At 39.1% G+C, this 21,596-nt stretch overlaps 1 protein-coding gene across 1 annotated transcript in view; it reads right to left on the bottom strand.

Annotated features, from left to right (window-relative positions):
- The window catches only part of Sec63 (SEC63 protein translocation regulator), a 61,775-nt gene extending 57,343 nt beyond the window's left edge, over positions 1–4,432 (bottom strand). Inside the window, exon 1 of the mRNA XM_076858374.1 lies at positions 4,189–4,432. Coding sequence (XP_076714489.1) covers positions 4,189–4,312 — 124 coding nt within the window. The 5' untranslated portion in view covers positions 4,313–4,432. The remainder of the gene's footprint in view (positions 1–4,188) is intronic.
- Between the last annotated feature and the right edge of the window lie 17,164 nt (positions 4,433–21,596).

The following is a 21,596-nucleotide window of genomic DNA, read 5'->3' as shown; positions in this document are numbered from 1 at the left end:
AAAACCAGACAGATTGAAAAGGTAAAATCAAGGAGCAAGGTAACATGAAGGTACTGTTTTATGAGTAATACCAAAGGTAGATAGTAGTAGCAAAAGTAACTGGAATTATTTCAATATCTTAATACCCAAAGTATATAAGACACCAGTCACAGTACCATGGTAAATATGCTGGAAATATTTAATAAATAAATATGATAAAGTGGTTGTAAACCCATATTGTTAAAATTGTTTTATCACAAATATTTGGCTTTCAACTACCAGAACTTTGAAGCATAGTTTTGTAATAAGTGCTTCTAACTTTCAAAAAATTTAAAGCATTGATTTGGTTTGTTAAGGTTTTTAGTTTTTGTTTTGTTTTTTTGTAAAGATACATACCAAAACAAATATACCACCACCCAAAATGCAAAAGGCCTTTTTAAGGAAACTCTCCTCTATAAGCAGCACTTCTAGTTTCGAATCATATAGGGAACTTTTAAAATACCAAAACATAGCACCCACTTCAGACCAATTAAATCAGAATATCTGAAGATGCGTATTGTTGTTAAAAGCTTCCTGAATGATTCTAATGTGTAATCATAGTGGAGAACCATTGTTGTAAGAAAACCTAAACCCTTCATGTTGTTATTTCTTCACACAGTTTTTGTCCATAATTGTCTGAAAAAGTATTCATTTTATTCAGCCAACCTGCAAACAATCAAAAAGTAAGACAAAAAGGACCCTTCACACTAAAAGGGGGATGAGTTATAAATACACCTAACCCAATATATTAGGCAAAAATCAAGGCAAAAGAAATTCCATTAATAATGTTTTAAAGGCTGGGAATGTAGCTTAGTGATAAAGCCCTTGCATAACATGCAAGAAGCCCTAAGTTCAATCCCCAGTACCACAAAAACTAAATGTTTTGGATAACAGGACAAGTTCAATTAACATGTCAAATATGCCAATGATCAAACTATTTCTATTTTTTAAACCCCAGGTTTTACAGTATGTAAAATGGCAATATGCTTTCCAAATGTTCAAGCCCAATAATTCCAAGAGTCACACCAAAACAACTGTTGACTTTAAACCTGAAATCCCCAAGTGTGTCATTTTTTTGAAAAGAGAAAGACTACTTAACTACAAACTTAAGGCTGTGTAACTGTCAGCAAAACAATATTTTCATGATTTCATGCAAGCTATGCCTGACAAGTCAAGATCATCGGAAGAATTATGAGACTGAATCTTATGCCTATATTTTTACATTTGGCTACTTAGCAGTTTTGCAAGAAAACTACACTTCAAAAGCAAGTATTAAAATATGCAGCTGTGTTATTCAAAAACACTACTACAAGCCGGGCACGCAGTGGCAAACACCTATACTCCCAGCAGCTCACCTGTAATCTCAGCAGCTCTGGAGGCTGAGGCAGGAGTATCATGAGTTCAAAGATAGCCTCAGCAAAAGTGAGGGGCTACGCAACTCAGTGAGACAGTGAGACCTTGTCTCTCAATAAAATACAAAACAGAGCTGGGGATATGGCTCAGTGGTCAAGTGCCCAAGTTCAATCCATCTATCTCACCACCCCAAAAATAAACACTACTACAGGTCCACATTCTACATTCAGAACCCTTAAGAAATGTGCTTCACAATTTTTCAGATTTGGAAAAGATAATACAGTGTTTATACCCTGACATGCCCTGAAGGATCAACAAAGCACCAGAAACCAAATAAATTAATATTCCTTAAAAAAAAGAATGACGCTTTTCTAAGTGAGATAAGTAAAAATTACTGAGAAGCCCCTGACAGGAAAGTTATCAACTTACTTTGCTGCAACCATCTGAAATGCTTTTTTTTTTTTTAACAGAGATGAGCCTATATGCAAGATTTCTCTTTGATGTTCAAGATACTGCAAATGGACTGTGATGAAAACATTCTTTTAATACCACTAATTCTAAAGAAACAACTCAAATTATGTTATACTCATGAAAAAACTCCAAGTGGTATCCAATAATTTCTACAATGATTAGAATAGCATAAGTGTTTGCTTTAATTTCCATAAAGATGTTTTAGACAAGATCAAACAAATACATCATATATGTGCAAGCTGATGTACCTAAGACAAGTCTGAAACAGTCATATGTAAAGAAGGAACAAATATACACCCATAGCTCATCTGACTTTCTATCTAGCAGTAGAGAAAAACAGGGTGCTTTGAAGCTAAAGCAGACTAATATTCTTATCCAGGCTCCACCACAAAGGAAAGTTATTTACACCCTCCAACTTCCAAATTCTTCATCTAAAAAGTAGAAACAATAGTACTTACCTCTCTACATATTTAAAATAATTATATAAAGTAACATTTGATGTCCATGACTTAGAAGTCATCAATATTAATTCCCTCCACCTATACTACTATCATCACTTCTTCAAAGACCATTTATAAGCTGAAAGGGCTGAAGTATGACTTGCCTATGATACCTTATTAGGTAATTTTGAAATGCTAACTTTAATGCAAAACCTACCATAAAAATTACTTCCAAATTTCAAAAATCCAGTTAGATTGAAGGGATGTCTAACTGAATGTCTAACTTCTCAAAACACATTCTAAATAAACTTTCTACCCACTCTCCTGATACTTTTTTAAAAGTATTCTACACAACCAACTGCACACAAAAAATGCATAAGTGAAAATGAACTATTATACTAAAAAGTGAACCCTTTTAACTCCTAATACTAGAAGAATGGCCTAGGTTTTCAGACAAGAGAAACCATTACAGTATTTAGACTTCATAACACAACCACTGTCCAAGAACCCACACAACTTAAATGCACTTTGAGAAAAGAAGAATGACAGTCCAAAATCCAAATTTCATAAACTAGGTACTGAATAAGGACATTAGTAAGTCTGGTAACTTTGGGCAGATTTTTGCATTTAATGGACATTTACACTTATTGATGGAATAATAAGATGGAAACCTTTGTTGCTCTTTATCCTAAATTCACTTGTAGTTCATTATGTAACTCAAGAATTTTACAGGGTATTGAATTCAGTCTTAAAGCATAAAAAGTTCTGAGCTGACTCAATGCTTCACTGTAAATAATTTTCCCAAAGTACTGTACATAACCTGGACAACCTAGGTCTCCACCACACCCAACTTAAGATACTCAGGCAACTTAGCATAGCTCTTGTTTAAAAGACAGCTTCCACTAAATGATGTTAATACTCAAAATCTACTGGTTACTGTTAACACTACCAATACATGAGACCTTTGCAGTTCCATCAGCTTTAAGAATACCACCTGTCCTATGTCCTAGCAGAGTGCAACAAATGGAATCCAAACATTACCCCAAAATAAAATGCTTTGAAATCTGTATTATTCTGTGTTTTAATATGTTGTCTTATGTGAAAAGATTTAGAAAAAAAAAAAAAGCAAACAGACCAATTACCTCATAACTCTCTACAAGATGAATTAAATGAGACTTGATCCTTCATACTTGCACTTTTTCCTTCATAAACAGGAAACTCCAACGGAAAGGAAATAGAGAAAAGCCTATTTTTGCTAAGAAGAATAACGGCATTGCTTCCAACCCCCACAGTGTGAGTGAACAAAATGAAAAAGGCAATGGGAGGAAGTGACGGGGGCGGGAGGCTGGTGAGCTCACTTGGGAGTCCTAAACATGCTACCCAGCTCAGAGGGTGCCCCAAACATCTGTAACAGCTGGAACACGGGCACGGGGCTATAAGAATAACAGGACGGGGGATCGGGGGCGAGGCGAGTCTCAGAGTTGTGCATGCACCTTTGGTTTCCTGCTTTGCCAACTCTTCTCTTATCTCCCAATTCCCATCCTCCCCAGACCATCCCGCTCCCTCCATAAAGAGTACCCAATAAAAGGAGAGGCAGAGAAGACAAAGAGGCAGGAGGAGGCTTCAAAGAGCACCCAGAACAATGGAGAGAGGATGAAAAAAGAAACTCCTGAGACCGACGATGAAGGGGGGGGGGGGGGTGAGGAGGCACCGGAGAAACGCCACCGAGCCCGGGCCCCGCCGGCGCCGGGCGTCTGGACGCGAGGCCCTGCCGCGCGGGCGGTGTCACCCGGGACGCGGCGGGCTGGGCTAGGCTAGGCTGGGCTGGGCTAGGGCCGGCCGGGCGGCGAGCGCTGAGGGCCCCGGGGGCTGCCGGGGCCTGCGCAGGTCCGCCCGCAAGACTCACCGGCATTCTGATCTCGGGGCCAGAGGTAGTATGTGGCTGGGATCACGATGAGCCCAACGAAGGAGGTGAGGAAGTAGAAGAAGGTGTTCCCACTGTCATCGTACTGGAACTGCTGCCCAGCCATGGCTCCCCCTCCTCCTCCTCCTCCTCGCTCTTCTCACCGCCGGCGCCACGACCCCGCTCTGCGCCCTGGCTCCCAGCGCCCCGGCCCGGTGTGGCGTAGCTCGGACGCCGCCGCCGCCGCCGCCGCCTCCTCCTCTCCTCCCCGCCCCCACGCTACTCTCACGGACACGCCGCCGCTGCCGTAGCTAGCTCTCGCGAGAAGTTCCTGCCCGCTCGGTTTTTCCCTCCCCCTCCAGTTCCCAGCACGCTCGCGGAGGGAGACGTGGCGCGCGCAGCGGAGAAATCCTGCGAGGCCCCGCCCCTCTCCCGCCCCCCAAGTCACAGCCCCGCCCCCAACCCCCTGCTGGCCCTGCCCTAGGCCCCGCCCCTAGCACGGAGTCTCTTCACTTCCTTCCTCCCCTTGGTTTCCCGGGGCCCCACGCGGGTTCCCGGAGTGTACCTGTGGGGTCCCAACGAAGTGTTCTCTGGCCGGGCAGAACACAGGTGGCTCTCCGAGGTGCTCTCCCAGCTATCTGGAGCAATCTTGCCTCCCCTCTCTCCTATCCTTGCTCTTGGTTTTAAATTGCCCTGGTAATGTTTCCCTAGGTTCTTATCCACTCCTCCAGCTCCCACATTTTGGAAACAAGTATCCTTCGGAACAGGCGAGGTGGAGGTTGTTGTAGTTCGGTTTGCAAAGTAATGTTTGTTCCCTGAGACTGAGATCTGGTCTGCGCCCATTTTCCTCAGTCCTACACAGATAGTGTCCTATCTGGCCAAAGCTGCTAATATTTAGAGCCACCAGTTCACTAGCGCTTTCTACGACCCAAGCAGTAGGCTAAGACCTTTATTCTTTGTATCATTTAGGCGTCGGTGAACCTTATGGACTAAAGCAAAACATGCCCGCTCTACAGATGAAGAAATTGAGGCTCAAAGAGTTTTGCCCAAGGTCAACCTGGTGATTCAACCCCAGAGCTCTCTGACGCCACAAAGCCAGTGTAAATGTCCATTAAATGTCCATCGCATTTCCCTGAGAGCGTCTAGAACTCTCCTCTACAGAAGGTGGGCAGGAATCTGCGCCTAGAAGGACGTCTGAGCCTGCAGTAACTCTCAAGAGCTTCTTTCCTTCCCTGTAGTGGGATCTCCAAGAGGCCGGTGTCAGCTGAGTTGGTGCGGGACTCACGACCCCGCAGTCCAGCGGCAGCCTTGGCTGCGTCGGTCCCAGCACCTTCATCGCCCCCATATGTCAAAAGGGTAGCCCACCCGACCCACCTCAAACGGTGGCTGTGCAGGTTAAAGGAAAGGCAAGGTGGTATATTTTTAAAGTACCAAATATTGCACTACATTTTAAAGGCTCATTTTTAAACTTTATAGTCAGTTTAATGCCTTTTCAATATGCTTTCCATTGTCGGAGGAGAACTCTGGTTGTACATCCTCTTTTATTTCATGTCCTCAGAACTAATATTTATCATAATCAGTTATGCTTTCCTTCAGAACAGATATGTTCACATGTCTTTCCTTTCAAATTTCCTACCTACCTGCTTTGAAAGGAAAGTTCTGAAAATTATTTTCTCTGCATTTCCACCCCGCCTCACTTTTTCCTGAATAAAGTTTCCAAAGACTATATTGGAGGGGAAAAAAAAATAAAACAGAAGTGAAAGGGAAGATTGTACTATGAAGTCCACACAGCATCATGATCACCCACACGTGACATGCCCAGAAAGAACAATTTGTCCTGCTTGCAGAAACAAATTAGTCACAAACCTGGGTCAACTGAAGTCGCTAGGACCCTGAAGTTCCTTTTGTTTATGTTGAATCTGTTAAATCTTCCCAGGTTTTAATAATGTTGAACTGATTATTTTTTATTACTCCAATTATGTTTTACTCAGCATTTGTGTAAAGATAATACATCAGTTTTATAACCTTGTGGCAATATAAATTATTAATGATAAATACTCCCCTTCTGACTTTCTGCAGGAGTAATCTTTTCACTGCAGCTCTGGGATCATGCATAAATTGGCTTGAACCAACTTAACCATGAAATAACAATTTGAACAAATTACACTATCTTCCTAAATTCCTAGACCAATCTAAAATATAAATTTTTTAACCAAAGCACATTAAAAATTTGAAAATGTGTCCTCTATTTTTAAAACTATAAATATATTTTATCCTAGAACTTATCATTACTGAACGGACTACCCAAATAATAGTATCCAAAGCAAATCTAAATCATACCTTTAATTAATTTCATCACAATTTCTGAATCATAGTTATTTTAACCTACACAACTATATCTTTAAAGAGATCATTTTAGTGAAACATTTTAACAATAATAAATGAAGATGGAAGAAGCAAAGCTACAAACACATTTTATCCTTAGTCTAATTGCTCACATTAAAAAGTATTTTAGGGGGCTGGTGTTATGGCTCAGTGGTAGAGCTCTTGCCTAGCATGTGTGAGGCACTGGGTTCGATTCTCAGCACCGAATATAAATAAATAAAATAAAGGACCATTGACAACTAAAAATATCTTAAAAATAAAATAAAAAGAATTTTAGTATTATCTATTACTGTGTCTGTATGTGAATATTTTAATTTATTTTTGTTGCTAGGTAGATCATTTCCTCTCAGGTGTAGAAATCCTTTTTGTATTTTCCTTTTAATAATTCACTTTTTTCTTAGAACAAATCATGCCTTCATTTTAAGTCATTCTTGTACTTATTGGTGTTGACTTACATTCCTACAGACCAAAGTACATTTATATAGCTATAAGTGTCATTATTCAGTTTTCTACTTAATGGGGTTAGGATCAAAGAGACTGAAAGGAACCAAATTACTAAGTAAGTACATGTAATTATTTCCAGTCTTCCTCCTGTTTCCCCCTCATACACACAGTATAATAGTCTTCCCTTAATTTGCAGAGGATATGTTCTGAGAACCCAAGTGGATGCCTGAAACCACAGTTAGTACCAAACCCTACATCCATTATGTTTTTTCTATAAACATATACATTAATACAATGTCTTTTCCATGTTACTAAGTGCTTACACATTGTGGCTATGAATTTTGCAGTTCAATATATGACAGCAAAACTGCATGAATTCCTTTTCTTTCTCTGCAATTCCACTAATAGAAGACTTGCTCTTACCAAACTCAGTATACAATTTTTTCTTTCCATATTAAGTAGAGAACTTTCACCTTTTCCTTTTAAAGAAGACCTTTATAACTCTTCTTTGGCATATGAAATTTGACAGCATCACTACTTTGGCAATTGGGAGCTGTTATAAGTAAAATAAGGGTTACTTGATCACAGGTACTATTATACCTAGACAACTGATGTAATAACAGAAATGACTACTAAGTAACTAAAGGGTATGTAATGTATATAGAATAGATACACTGGACAAAGGGGTAATTCACATTCTGGAAGGACACAGCAGAAGGACATGAAATTTCATCAAACTTACTCAGAACATCACATAAGTTAATGCTTATAAATCGTTTATTTCTGAAATTTTCCATTTAATATTTTCTGTGATAGAATGTGATAGACCCCTGGTAATTGAAATCGTGCAAAGCAAAATCATTGATAAGGAGGGATTAAACTTCTTACTATCCTGTTTCAGAGACAGAATTTTCCTTCCATTAAGAGGTTAAATTTATTCTAAAAAAAACTAATTCTTTTTATTTTTCCTTATCAATGGAAAGTTCTCCCTACCATAATGATAATACTAATAACAAAGTAATGCTTATACAAGAACAATTTTTAAAAGCATTCCAGTTGAAATTCTAAATCATTAGCTACATTTGACAAAGTAATAGCATTAAATCATTGCAAATTTTTTATTCCCTAACTCTCTGAGGCTCCAATGACACAGTGAAACCACAATCTAATTTTTAGAGAAAATGTAAAAGAGGTGTAAGTCAGAAAGACAAGACTAGTTTATACCCAACTCTAAAACATGAAACAAACTTTGGTGGGGAGGGTATTGAGGATTAAACTTGGGGATGCATTACCACTGAGCTACATACACAACACTTTTTATTTTTTATTTTGACACAGGGTCTCTCTAAGTTTATTAGGGTCTCACTAAATTGTTGAGGCTGGCCTCCAACTTGAGATCCTCTTACCTCAGCCTCTGAGGTCACTGGGATTACAGGTGTGTACCACCATAGCCACAGAACAAAACAATTTTAAAAGGAATCAGGGGCTGTAATTTTCCTTTAGTATTGTAAGAAAGTTTGTATTCTGACCTCTTTGTTTTCATAGAAATATTGAACTTGTTAATATTGTACTTTTCCTATCTCTATTTTGTAACTACAAAGCTGAGAATTTATTGTACTAAAGTCAGTGGTCAATGATGCATTGATAAACTCAGGTCATTCCTTGTGAATTACTTTTATACTTTAACAACTTCTGTGGCTTGAATATGTGCCCCTCAAGATTCAAGTGCTAAAATTTAATTACCAGATGTCTTAGTATTGAGGCCTTTAAGAGGTATTTAGCTCAGGTGGGAGCTTCCCTCATGAATGGAATCAAGGCCCTTATAAAAGAGGCTTCATGTAGTATTCCATGTTTGGCTCTCAATTGCCTTCTGTCCTGTGAAGACACAGGGTTCCTTCCTCCAGAAGATGCAGCAGCAAGGTACCCTCTTGAAGTGAAGACTGTGCCCCTCACCAGACATCCAACCTTGATCTTGGACTTCCTGGCCTCCATCCAGAACTGTGAGAAATGAGTTTCTATTCTTCATAAATTACTGAGTCTCAGGCATTTTGGTACCGCATCACGGACAGACTAAGACACTAACATATACAAATAGTTTACTGAAAAAACAATGATGCACATTGTACCTTAAGCCCATAAACTAGCCCTTAATAAAATTTCCCACCCAGATAGAAATGTGACTTGGCAGAGTAGACATAAATAAATGGAAGAGTTCACCCAGATCATTTCAAATGTATATTTGAATACAAAAAAAGAATTCTTGCCCAGTCTGGAGACACAAATCTGTAATCCCAGCAACTGAGGGTTGTTGGAGGGTCACCAGTTTGAGGCCATCCTCAACAACTTAGGGAGACCCTCCCAAAATAAGAAATAAAAAAAGGGCTGGAAATATAGCTCAGTACCCCTGGGGTTCAATCCCTAGTACAAAAAAAAAAAAAAAAGGAAAAAAATCTAAGATTAAAACTTAAATTCAGAAAAATATCAATCATCTTATTGAAAAATAAATGTTTGTCATTTGTAGTCTTGCAGCTTACAAAATTGGGGGACTCTCATTAAAAAAAAAAAAAGAAAGAAAGAAAAGTGTGATTATGCTGGGTGCAATGGCACACACCTGTAATCCCAGTGGTTCAGAAGGCTGAGGCAGGAGGATTTCAAGTTCAAAGCCAGCCTCAGTATTTTATCAAGGCACTAAGCAACTCAGTGAGATCCTATCTCTAAACAAATGTGGGGATGTGGTTCAGTGGTCGAGTGCCCCTGAGTTCAATCCCTGGTATCCCCAAAAAACATGATTATAAAATTAGGTATAAAAGTTAATATTTATATTACAACTAGTATAGGTTGTGCTCTATAAACTGAAGACTTCTGGTAACTTCTGTTTTGTATGATTTTCATCAACAATGGTTTGTATGCAGGGTCTAGTGAATGTTGGGAAAATAAGTGCTCTATTACTAAACTACACCTCCAGCCCAGATAAAATTTTTAATACCATTTATTATTGTATACACTGCATATTGAGTGCATTCTTTCTAAGATTTTCCTTTTTGACAAAGCTTAACCAAGGGAAGCAAATATTCTGCTTACATTTTTTTAATCTGATAAATAGAAGAAATTTCCAGAGTCATTTCTGAGTGCATTCATTTAAAACAATGTTTCTCCTCAACTACCTACTTACTTCATGGGATATATTCATACTGTGAATCAAGGTGTATCACCCTTTTATATTACAAGGCTAGGTGAGTTTGCCTTTTGGGTTGAAGGTGTGTTCCTGGAAGTGATAAAAACTATGCATGGAAGTAATTGTCAATCACATAATTATATCCCCCTAAATCCAGAGGAGTGAGTAGCTAAGGCCACTACAAAGTTCCCAGCTGTCATGGCCAATGTTAGATTAATACAAACTTTGAGCACTCACCCTAGAACTGTTTGTTAACCAGCCAAGAAGTTTCAGCATCAGCGATCATTTCCAGTCCGCCAAAAGCACATTGATATGGGCCATGCCTGCCAACACTAACTAATCGGATAAGAGGAAGGAAACTTTGACCTACAGATTGAATAGATTCAGCCCTCATTTTAATTTCTGATTTACTGGCCAAGTTGGCAAGAGACTATAGTGTTAAATAAATGAATAAACTTGCCCAGTAACCAGACCAGGAAGCCAGACCACAAGCTCTGTAACAATTGGCATTGACCTGGTCAACAACTCTCAGTTTTCTAATTTTTTGCCCCCACTTCCGAATTGGGATCAACCAGCCAATTATGCTCCCTAAACCAATTATATAAGATTGGTTTTAGCCACTTTTAGTTAGCTTCCCTCCAGCTTTGCCATGCCAACAACCTACATTCAGAGAACACCTGAAGCCTTCCCTTTTTTCTTTCAAACTTTCATACTTTCCTGCCTGGCTTTGAGTCTCTGCCAAACATAAGAGATGGCTAAACCCCTTGCTATAGCAAGCTCTGAATAAATAGCATCTGCTTGTTCCTATTTAGTTGATTGTCATTTACTTCTTTGGTAGGCAAATGATAAATGAGTTACTCTTAACAGTTGTTAAGTATAGTATTACACACATATTTATAATCTAGCATAGACATCTAAGTGGTTTGCCAAGTGTCTGGATCTCCTCTCACCAAACCCATACACTCCAGGGGACAAAAACAGACAACACCCAACCTGAACCTGTACCACAGAAATAAAAAGATTTTTTAGAATCTTAAAAAAAAAAAAAAGTTCTTCTTTATCAAGGATTGCTGATTTGACCCTTATGACTAACCCTTCTGTATGTCTATAATGGCATTCCCTGTTCTCATGGATGAGAAACGACTACCAAACCTACTACCCTATCCAGCTATACTTTTCTATACTTTTCAAATGCTTTTTGACCATGATTCATAATAAGAAGTATATTTTACATTGTGTCTCAGTATACTACTGAAAAAAATGTTATAGAAGAATATTTAACCATCATCATGTCTGACACAAAGTGATTTTTCTTTTATTCTAAGTATTTATTTTAAAGATAAACAAATTATATGTATAAATATATAAAATTATTTGTAAAAATAATTACAGCCTGGAAGCCTTCTGAAAGTGCATACAGCTACACACTATCATTAAATACAGATAAGTTCATCTTAGTGTGTTCTTGAACATTCTAGGTATTATCACGTGATGAGCTTCTCATTTAAAGAATTCTCTGACACAGTTCTCAAACTCTGGTTGCATGAAAATCACCTGTGTAGCTTGTAAAAACATGGATTGCTACCCGCTAAGACAGAATCTGCATTTCTAACAGGTTTTCCAGCTGCTGCTGCTGCTGCTGCCAGTCTGGGAACCACACCACTTTAATGAGTAATTTTCATAAATCAAATGATCCTTTTGCACAGTCAATAATCACTTCCAAACTTGCGTGTTTGTCACATGTCAAGTTCACTGAAGCATAATACATTGTACTGATTGAATGTATACAAATGTAATTTGTATGTCCAGGAGGTCAAAAGTAAGGACTCTGGGCAGGCAGCTTGCTTGCTGGGTCTTTCCTCCACCCACTCTCTGGTATTCCTCTTCAGAGTTATTTAACCATTCATCCATTTCCTTAAATACTGAGGCCATGTGACAAGAGCCATGCTAGGCTCCAGACTCCAGCCAGCCTGAGCATTTGATAACAAAACATCTCCTTTCCAAAAGCTACGCAACAGTGCTGAGACCATTTCTCTGTTCCTTTGCAAACCATTTAGTTCCCTATGGATAGAGATTAGGTGCCCTTCCAGAAATAGGAAGATAACAGAAGCAGGCAACTGCTGCAAGTTTTTAGAGCTACTAATCCTCTGGTCTCTGAAAGCAATATTTCCCAAACTTCCCCAAGAGAAGCAGAGCACCTTGGTGTTTGTTAAAATGACAGCTCCCAAACCCTTGGTGATTCTGAGGCAGTGAGTAAAGGATAAAGCCCAGGAGTTGTATTTTCAGCAAGTATACCCTAGGTAAGTCTTAAAATGTAAAGTATGGGAAACACTGTTTAAACTATCTTAGAAGAATACAGTCTAGTTCCCAAAATTGTATTAAACAAAATTAGAAAGCTTTCAGTGGTCCTTAAACCTCTCTGTAACTCTCTGTAAACCTCATGTAAAAATCACTTGGAGAACTTTTTCTTTTTTGTTTGTTTGTTTCTTTCTTTCTTGACGGGGTTAGGGAGGGTGTTTTGTCTTTATGATTTCATTTGGAAAACTTACAAATTTTGCAATGCCTAGGGTACCCCCATAGCAATTATATCAGAATCTCCCTCAGTGGATTTCAACTAACAGCCAATTTTTAGAATCAGCACAGTCCTTTATATAGGTTAAATCCTTCTTCATGTTGAAGCATCTTTCACAGTCTCTTCCCATTGTAGATGTCTCCCATCACCATGACAACCTATATCCTGCTCTAGTGCTAAAATAAGTATTGAAAGACAGAGGAGGTCTCATCAAGGTGATCTTGAGGGTCCCCCCTCAACCCCAGGGATTGAACCCAGGAGCACTCTACCATTGACCTACATCCCCAGTCCTTTTTTATTTTTATTTTTTTATTTTTGAAAGGCAGTCTTGTTAAATGTCCCAGGCTGGCCTTGGTGATTTTCCTGCCTCAGAACCCCCAGCCCAAGGAGCTGGGATTATGGATATGTACCACCATACCCAGCTTGAGAGCTCTTAATCTACTCAGACCAATAGCCTAACAACTTTCAAAATTCTCTGTAAAATATCAGGACCTACCCCCAAAGTTTGTTGGCTTCAGGGATTCTGTTCAAAGCTATAAGCCAGTGCCTCTTAAATTTTAATATGTGTATAAAACCCCTGGGGAGCTTATTAAAGTGAAAGTTCTGACTCAGATATAGGATGAGATCAGTGATTTTTGCATTTCTAACAAGCTCCAGGTGATGTTCATGCTGCTGGACCAGGAAGTACACTGGATTGGCAAGCTGTGGTTACTCTCCCAAATCCAGTGTCAACAGCAAAAAGCAGCAAGTATATATTGCTATGGAAAATATGCTGAGATTAAAGGGAATAGTGACTGTCATGTAGGCAAGATGCTCTAAAGCTTATTGAACAGCATAAAAGATAGTATTTGAAAAAAACAAAAGTGGAAAGAACTGTAGACCAAACTGATGAGATAGATTTGAGATAGTCAAAGTTAAAATAAAGAGTATGTCCAACAATACTGAAAGATATGTCTAGAAGAATAGAAGGAGCAAAACAGTGTAGCACAGGCTTCCAAATCACAATAAAACTCAAAACTTGGCTTTCATGGAAGATACTGGGAAATGAAATTGATCAAATTATGTTATGTGCATGTATGAATATATCACAATGAATTCACTAGTATGTATGATCATAATGTACCAATAAAAACTTGTTTTAAAGAACTTGGCTCTCCTACTTACTACCTAAATGATCTAAGGCAAACAACTCAATTTCATTTGTAAAATGTGAAAACCTTTTTCTACTTTATAAAGTTTTGTATCTTTTAAAAAATTTTTAATGTATCTTTATTTTATTCATTTATGAATACGTGGTGCTGAGGATTGAACCCAGTGCCTCACCCATGTGAGGCAAGCGTTCTGCCACCAAGCCACAACCGCAGCCCAGAGTTTTGTATCTTGAAAAATGAATCAACATATAACCTGGTACAAGGCCAGGTCATGGTAACAGTAAGTGATAAATGGTTGCTGCTATTACTACATAAATGGAGCCCAGGTAGCTAGGGTTTCACCAGATGTAGGTTCATTCATCCAGATAGATAGCTTTCTATCCCCACTTAGCAGGTTCCAGAAATCCAACCTCATGCAGCATTTATATGACTAACCCAGAGAACTCACTATGAATCAGATTGGACTTTCTCATTGCTCTCTGTGATGGCTAATTAGATTATAACGTACATGTGCAGACTACAATAGGACTCGAAAATAGGTCATTGCTTTTTACCTCTCCACTGCTGTTACCACTACCTAAATGCTGGCGCCTTTGCATCCATGACCTTGCTCTTACAAAAACAATATACTTGAGTATTACCTATCTTGTTTGTCTAGATAATCATAATGGTTAATTTAAATTGTCAACCTGACGGGCTAGGGATGTGGCTCAAGCGGTAGCGCGATTGCCTGGCATGCGTGCGGCTTGGATTCGATCCTCAGCACCACATACAAAGATGTTGTGTCCGCCGAAAACTTTAAAAAAATAATAAATATTAAAAAAATAATAATAAAAAAAATAAATTGTCAACTTGATTGGATTAATAGATGTCGATGATTAAGCAATTTCTGGGGGGTCAATGAGGGTAAGTCTCGGAATGATTCACATGAGGGATAGTGAACTGGAGTGGAGACCAGCTCTAAATGTGGCAGCACCATCCAATACATTGAAGGTTTGGGTGGAATAAAAGTTGGAAGAACAAGGAAGCAGCAGCAGATGCAAGCTCGATTCTTCTTGAAGAGGTTCTTTGCTGCTTCAATCGCCTAAGGATATCAGACTCTCACTTCTTTACTCTCCCAAAATGGACTCTGCTAGTCATTCTCCAGGGAGTTTCTGGAAGCCTTGGGTCTCAGAATAGGGTAGCATCATTGATCCCTCTTGTTCTGAGGCTTCAGCATCTTGGACAGCACGGGTACTGGTTTCTCCAGCTCTCCAGCCTGCAGACAGCCATTGTGGACTATCCAGCTTCTGGTTGTGTAAGCCAATCTAGTAAATCCCCTTTTTATAGTCATACCTCTTGTTGATTCTATTCCTCTAGAGAACCCTGACTAACACAATGATAGTAGGAAATCTCTAAAGTTGGGGTAGGGATAGATGATCCAGTAGAGAAGTCTACAGAAAAATTTCTTGAGTATCATCGGGTGGCAGAACCTTCAGCTCACACACATAAGCAATTTCTCCCCGGTGCACACAAATGACTGAGAGTTCTAGGGTCAACTTCCTCTCTATCCAGAACTGCTCACCACCCACTGCTGATGCTAAATCCATGTTGCTAATAACACAGACATTGCTGTCTACTGTACATACATCAGCCCAGCTCATTTCATCCTCAAATACCTCTATGAAATAGGGGCTATAACTGCTCCCATTTTCCAAATGAGGAAAAAGAAAACTTAGAAAAATGAAGAAATACGCCATCATAATAAACATCACTCAGGTGATGGGCAGTAGGGGAAGACTTTGAATTTGGGCATTCTGACTCTGGTACAGAAATGTGCATCTTTGAGTCCATTACAATCCGCTGTCTGTACCAGATTCCTCTTAGTTACCAATGTGTTCTCCCAGAACCTGGCTTCCACCAACAACCCCAGTCAATCAGATTGTCTTAACTATTCTTTCCTCTGTAACTAAAAGACCTAGTCAGAACAATATTAGAGGAGGAAAGGTTTATTTATCATGGTTTCAGAGGTCTCAATCCATAAACAGCAGGCTCTCTTCCTCAGGGTTCAAGGTGAAACAGAACATCATGGCAGAAGAATGTGGCAGAGGGAAGCAGCTCACATGATAATCAGAAAGGAGAGAGAGAGGGGAAAAAAGAGAAAGAGAGAGAGACTCCACTCACTATATATATATATATATATATATCCCCCCAAATCATGCCTCCAATACCCCACCTCCTCCAGTCACACCCCACCTGCCTTTGGTTACCACTCAATTCATCCTATCAGGTGATTAATTTACCAGTTGGGTAAATTAATCCCAATTTATTATTTAATCCCAATTGATTATTTAATAATCACAATTATTTCTCCTCTGAACCTTCTTGCATTGTCTCACATGTGAGCTTTTAGGCGGTACCTCACATCCAAACAATAACACAGATATTTCTTTATATCTCTTAATTTCAACTGTGACAGAGTTCAAGTATTTTACCCAGAGGGGTCTCAGTTCGAATGAAGACCAGTGAATACTAATAGCTACAAGGCAAAAATGGGCACCAGGCTCCGCTCTTCAGAAGATCTGAGTTTCAGCTCCAGTTTGGCAAAGTCACCCAGTTACAGGATTAAGATAATAAAAAACAAGCCAGTTTGTAAAGGTCTTTAAAGCTCATATGACATTTTCTGGACTATATAGGCAAATTCTATGATTATACCATTTGTAAAATAGGCAAGGGTAAGGATAATTAAAAGGAAAAAAAAAATTAATTTCAGGTTCAGCCTACCAGTGCCTGCATAAAATGAATTTCAACACTAGACATGGTAGTAGCCCAGTTGCCTTGAGCTACAGAGGCCTAAGAAGTGAGAGAGCAAGAGAACAGTGAGTCTGTTGTATTTACAGCACTACAGCCACTGTGACCCAGCCATCACCTGTAGATATGGCATGAAGGGGTCCTAAACTGGGACCAAGCAAGGAGAGAGAATAAGGAAAAGAGAGGGAGTTGAAATGCACCCCAAATTACTTAATTGTTAACAGGCATGTAAATCTTTAAGGTATAGGATATGAGGTTTCCCAAATTACTTGATCCTTGTTCCCTTTTTTGAAAAGAAACATAATCAGGATCTAGTTTTCTACCAAAACATACTTTGGGAATGTTGGTGGTCCAGTAATTTTGGCAAAATACATGCCACTGACAAATGACATTATCAAGAGTAGTTGTAAGGCAGTAGTTGGGATGGGGAGAAACATCTGCAGGAATTCAAAGGGGAAAGAAAGACAGGGAAAAAAGTGGAGGTACTGGACATCTGGACTGCTCTTCCAGGGAGGGAAGAAATAGAAAGGAGGACTTGAAGAAGGGACAGGAGGGGGACACAGAGGGAAAATTGATTGCTGGGTTTTTGCTTTATAAAAATGGATGGCTTTGCCAGGTTTATGTAACATGCTCTCAGCCCCTCTGTTTTCTGTTCTTCACAGGATGCTTCTAGATGTTCTGCTGAGTAGCACATTATAAAAATCACCCTACTGCTCCACTCTAAGGATGGGCTCCTTCTGATCACTTCAAGGTTTCCCTGCCCATGGCTAAGGGGCTAGAATTTTGTTTTGTTTTTTTATTTTAATTACAATGTTAACTCTAATCCCTACAGTAGATTTAAGCAGTAATTTATTCAAAGATTCAGGGAACAAATCCAGAACCAGGCTTTATTGGGGATGGGAGTTGGTAGGATGGAAAGTACAGGGTGAGGAGTGTTTAGGGTAAGCGTGCTCAAGCCCCTAACCCAGCCACTTTGCCACCAGAACATCATTCATACCAAATCCCCCCTGTGTGGTTTTCTGAAATCTTCCATCCTCACAGCCTCTGGCATTGGCCCTCGATGTCTAGTGAAGGGCCAGCCTTGGATCACTGGATGGAGGGATGAATGAATGCTACCATTTGTTCTGAATGAGTCTGACATTGGGAATGTGGCTAGATCCTTCTGACCTGCAGCATGTAACATCAAGCATATTTAATCCCTCAAAGAATGATTTGCAAACCTTGTATAAGGCACCCTGAGAATTCCTGATTCCTCCTCTAGCTGCTCTCTGACTCCCTTGAGAGTTGATGATGGGAAAACCTTCTGTTGGGGAAACAAGTGCCTCTTCCTTGTGTTTACCAAGAGGAGCAGCTCTCGACCTCCTGCAGTGTGTGCCTAGGGTGTGCCAGTGTCTGTGAGAGCTGGGGAAGGTGGGGAGGAGAAGGCAGGAGCCTGGGAGTGAGTGGAATCACAGACACAGAAGGAGGGATAATTCGAAGACATATTCATGAATGCTAAACTGTTTTTAACTCTAATGATTAATGCAGTTATAAATAAGCTTGGCAGGAAAAATATTTAGTATAATTTATCATCTCAAGAGATGAAAGTACAAAACTTGAAAATAATACTCCTGAGAAACATAGTTCGTGTTCGGAATGCGCCATTAACTGCCTTGGTAACCTTGGCCAAGTCAATTCACGGGTGCACCGCACAGCAGTGGGTGTGTGTTTTTGTCTACAGAATGGTATAATATTACCCACCTTATCTCCCTCACAGGGATGCCATGAAGGTCAAATCAGATTACATTAAAATAGTTATAATTTTAATTACTTGCATTTGCATAGCATTTTATCATCCCTGAAGCAATTCTGCATATATTATTCCATTTGCCTGAAAGAGCTATGAGAAGTTATTAAGTTGTATGGAAGGACAACACCTAGGTTTGGATATGAACTCCATTTCTCTGTTTCAAGGCACTCATTAGTACAATCAGAGTAAGTAATACCTACCTCATAGGTGTCAAGAGGATTACATAACATGCTACATAAGAAGCTACTCTCACTGGCGGCAGGGAGAAATATTCAACAAAATTCACAACTGCAAATGTCACCTCCTAAAGGCCTTCCCAGGCCTCTCTGTTTAAAATAGTGCACTCTCTCCTCCCATTATTTCCAAGTTCACTGTCTTGCTTTATTTTGCTGGATATCACTTGGCACTACCAGATATCATGTTGACTCATTTGCTTACTGTCCGTCTCCTGCATTAGAATCAAATCTCTATGAAGACAAATTTTGTGTCTCCTGTTCATTTCTACATTCCTGGTATTTAGACCATAGTAGATGCTCAATAAATGTTTGAGTGAATGAAGTTAGTGGTTATAATTGCTATTATCGGACTGGGGATGTGGCTCAAGCGGTAGCGAGCTCGCCTGGCATGCGTGCCGCCCAGGTTCGATCCTCAGCACCACATACAAACAAAGATGTTGTGTCCGCTGAAAAACTAAAAAAAAATAAATATTTTTTAAAAAATTGCTATTATCATTACCTAACTTTGCCTCAGACTCTCTTACATGATCATGAGTATTAAGAAAATATCATTCTCAGCCTAGCGTGGTAGTGTGTTATCCCAGCTACTTTGGAGGCTGAGGCAGGACAATTACTTGAGACCAGGAGTTGGAGGTCAGTCTGGGCAACACAGAGAGACCCTGTCTAAAAAAAAAAAAAAAAAAAAAAAAGAAAGAAAGAAACAGAAAGAAAAGGAGGTAGGAGGAAAAGAAGAAAACAGAGAACATTTTCTCTGAGGTTGCGAGAACTACTTAAATCAAGCAATAACCAGGTCGTTGCAGCCTGACCGGAATTTATTTTCTGGTATTGAGGACCACCAGCAGATGGCAATCAAAGAATACAAAACCAGAGCTTCCCCTACTGAAGATTTTGGTAAACAGAATTAAGGATAAGGAGACAAATTCAAGGTAAACAGATCACCGTATTCTGTCTCTTGAATACTAGTTCTTCACAAAGTCATGACTTCTGATGCGCCAAATGTTTCTGCTTCCATTAAGGACTGAAATAAATGTCGAATCTCAAAAAAATATATATATATATATCACCAGAGACAAATTCTTAGATTCTTTAGGGAGTGACACTTTGGTTAATCTATATGAACATAAATCAGTAGACTATGTTATTTTTATTTAGATATTTTTTCCTTTAGATTTTCTGCTCACATTGTAAACAGAAATGTTCAAAGGTATGTAAAAATGAACACAGGTGTTAATGCTTTTTTCAATGGTAGTTGTGGCAAAAACATATGGTTGTGGCAGAATGAACCCGTAGAATTGCAGAGGGGAGAAATTTGTTCAAATCAGTTCAGTCTCTATATATGGGGAAAGGGGGAGGGATTCCATGCAAACAGAAGATTTTATAACTGGTTTTATAAAAATAAGAAATTTCTATTTTTTCTCTTTTTTTGCTGTTTGCTTCTGGAGATATACTAGCTAGTGATTCTTAATAAAATCAAACACTTTCCCCAATAATGTAACTATTAAGCACACAGAGTAATGGAAGACTTTGTCCTATTGGTTACATTAAAATAGTTACTGACATTTATCTGTTCCATAAATATCATATCTAAAATTGCTATGAATCCACAGAGAGTGTTACAGTGTGGTAGAGTCTGCAGATTGCCAATAGTACTGATTTTCATTAAATTGAAACAAAGAGAATTTTAGTTTAAAGTTTAGTTTGGATATATTTGGTGGCTCAAGAAAACCTCTTCATGTGTGGATAGTGCATCATTGTAGAAAATGGTTTTTTGGACATTATCTTTATGGGGAAAAATCTCATAAAACACTTTTAAAAACAAATATTGAATCTGGAGAGTTTGGAGGAATATTCAGCATTTAAGAGACTTTATGAATGAGCCAGGCATGGTGGTGCATACCTGTAATCCCAGCAACTCAGGAGGCTGAGAAAGACGACTGCAAGTTCAAGCCTAGCTTCAGCAACTTAAAGAGACCCTCGGTAACTTAGTGAAATTGTGTCTCAAAACAAAAACTAAAAAGGGCTGGGATGTAGCTCAGTGGTAAAATGCTACTGGGTAAAATCCTCAGGTGGGGGCGAGGGGATGTGAGAAAATTTGATAACTTGCAAAAAGTAAATAATATTTCTTAGATTCCTGCTATGTAGTAGGTGATATTATCTTAAGATAGAGACATTATTTAACCCATATTTGCAGATGAAGGAAGTAAGAATCAATGAGATTTATAATTGCCAAGGATAAATAGCCAGAAACTAGCAGCCAAGCTGAGATTTCAACCCAAGCTTTTGGGATAAATGTAAGCACTTCCGTATACCATAATTGTTTACCTTACTCTAACAGATGATATTAAACATTTGGAATTCTCTAGTTAATTCACAATTTCAACCAAATCACCTAGGGAAGTTGTTAAAAATATAGATTTCCAAGCCAGACCCCTGGAGATTCTAATGCTAAAGATGTTGTGTGAGGCTCGAGAATCTAAGTTTTAAAACTCTTTGGTGGTTCTGCTGTGGGTAATTTCCAACCTCAAACACTCTGAGAAAACACAGGCCCAACCATTAATCTTTCATAAGAAGCTGATAAAAGCTCTGGAGCATTTTCTCAGAAAAAATGAACAACTTCAAACCCCAAATTTTGCCTACCACTTTGGAGGGTTCATAGACCCTCTGACAGGATGCTCCTGTCCCAATGAAAGCTGGTCCCACGAGGAGCCCCTTCCATCTCTCCACCAAGAGATGTCACTCTTTAGCCTCAAAAGACACTCTTCCCCCCACCCTTCCAGAAAGACTCTAGTTTTGTTTTGTTTTGTTTTCTTTTCTTTTCTCCTCAACCACAAAGGGAAGAGTTTCCCAGGAAAATGAGCCTAGCATTTGA

Source organism: Callospermophilus lateralis, chromosome 6 (genome assembly GCF_048772815.1).
Source record: "Callospermophilus lateralis isolate mCalLat2 chromosome 6, mCalLat2.hap1, whole genome shotgun sequence".
Classification (NCBI taxonomy): Eukaryota; Metazoa; Chordata; class Mammalia; order Rodentia; family Sciuridae; genus Callospermophilus; species Callospermophilus lateralis.
Note: the sequence above shows the minus strand (reverse complement) of the source record. Positions and strands in the feature narration are given on the sequence as shown.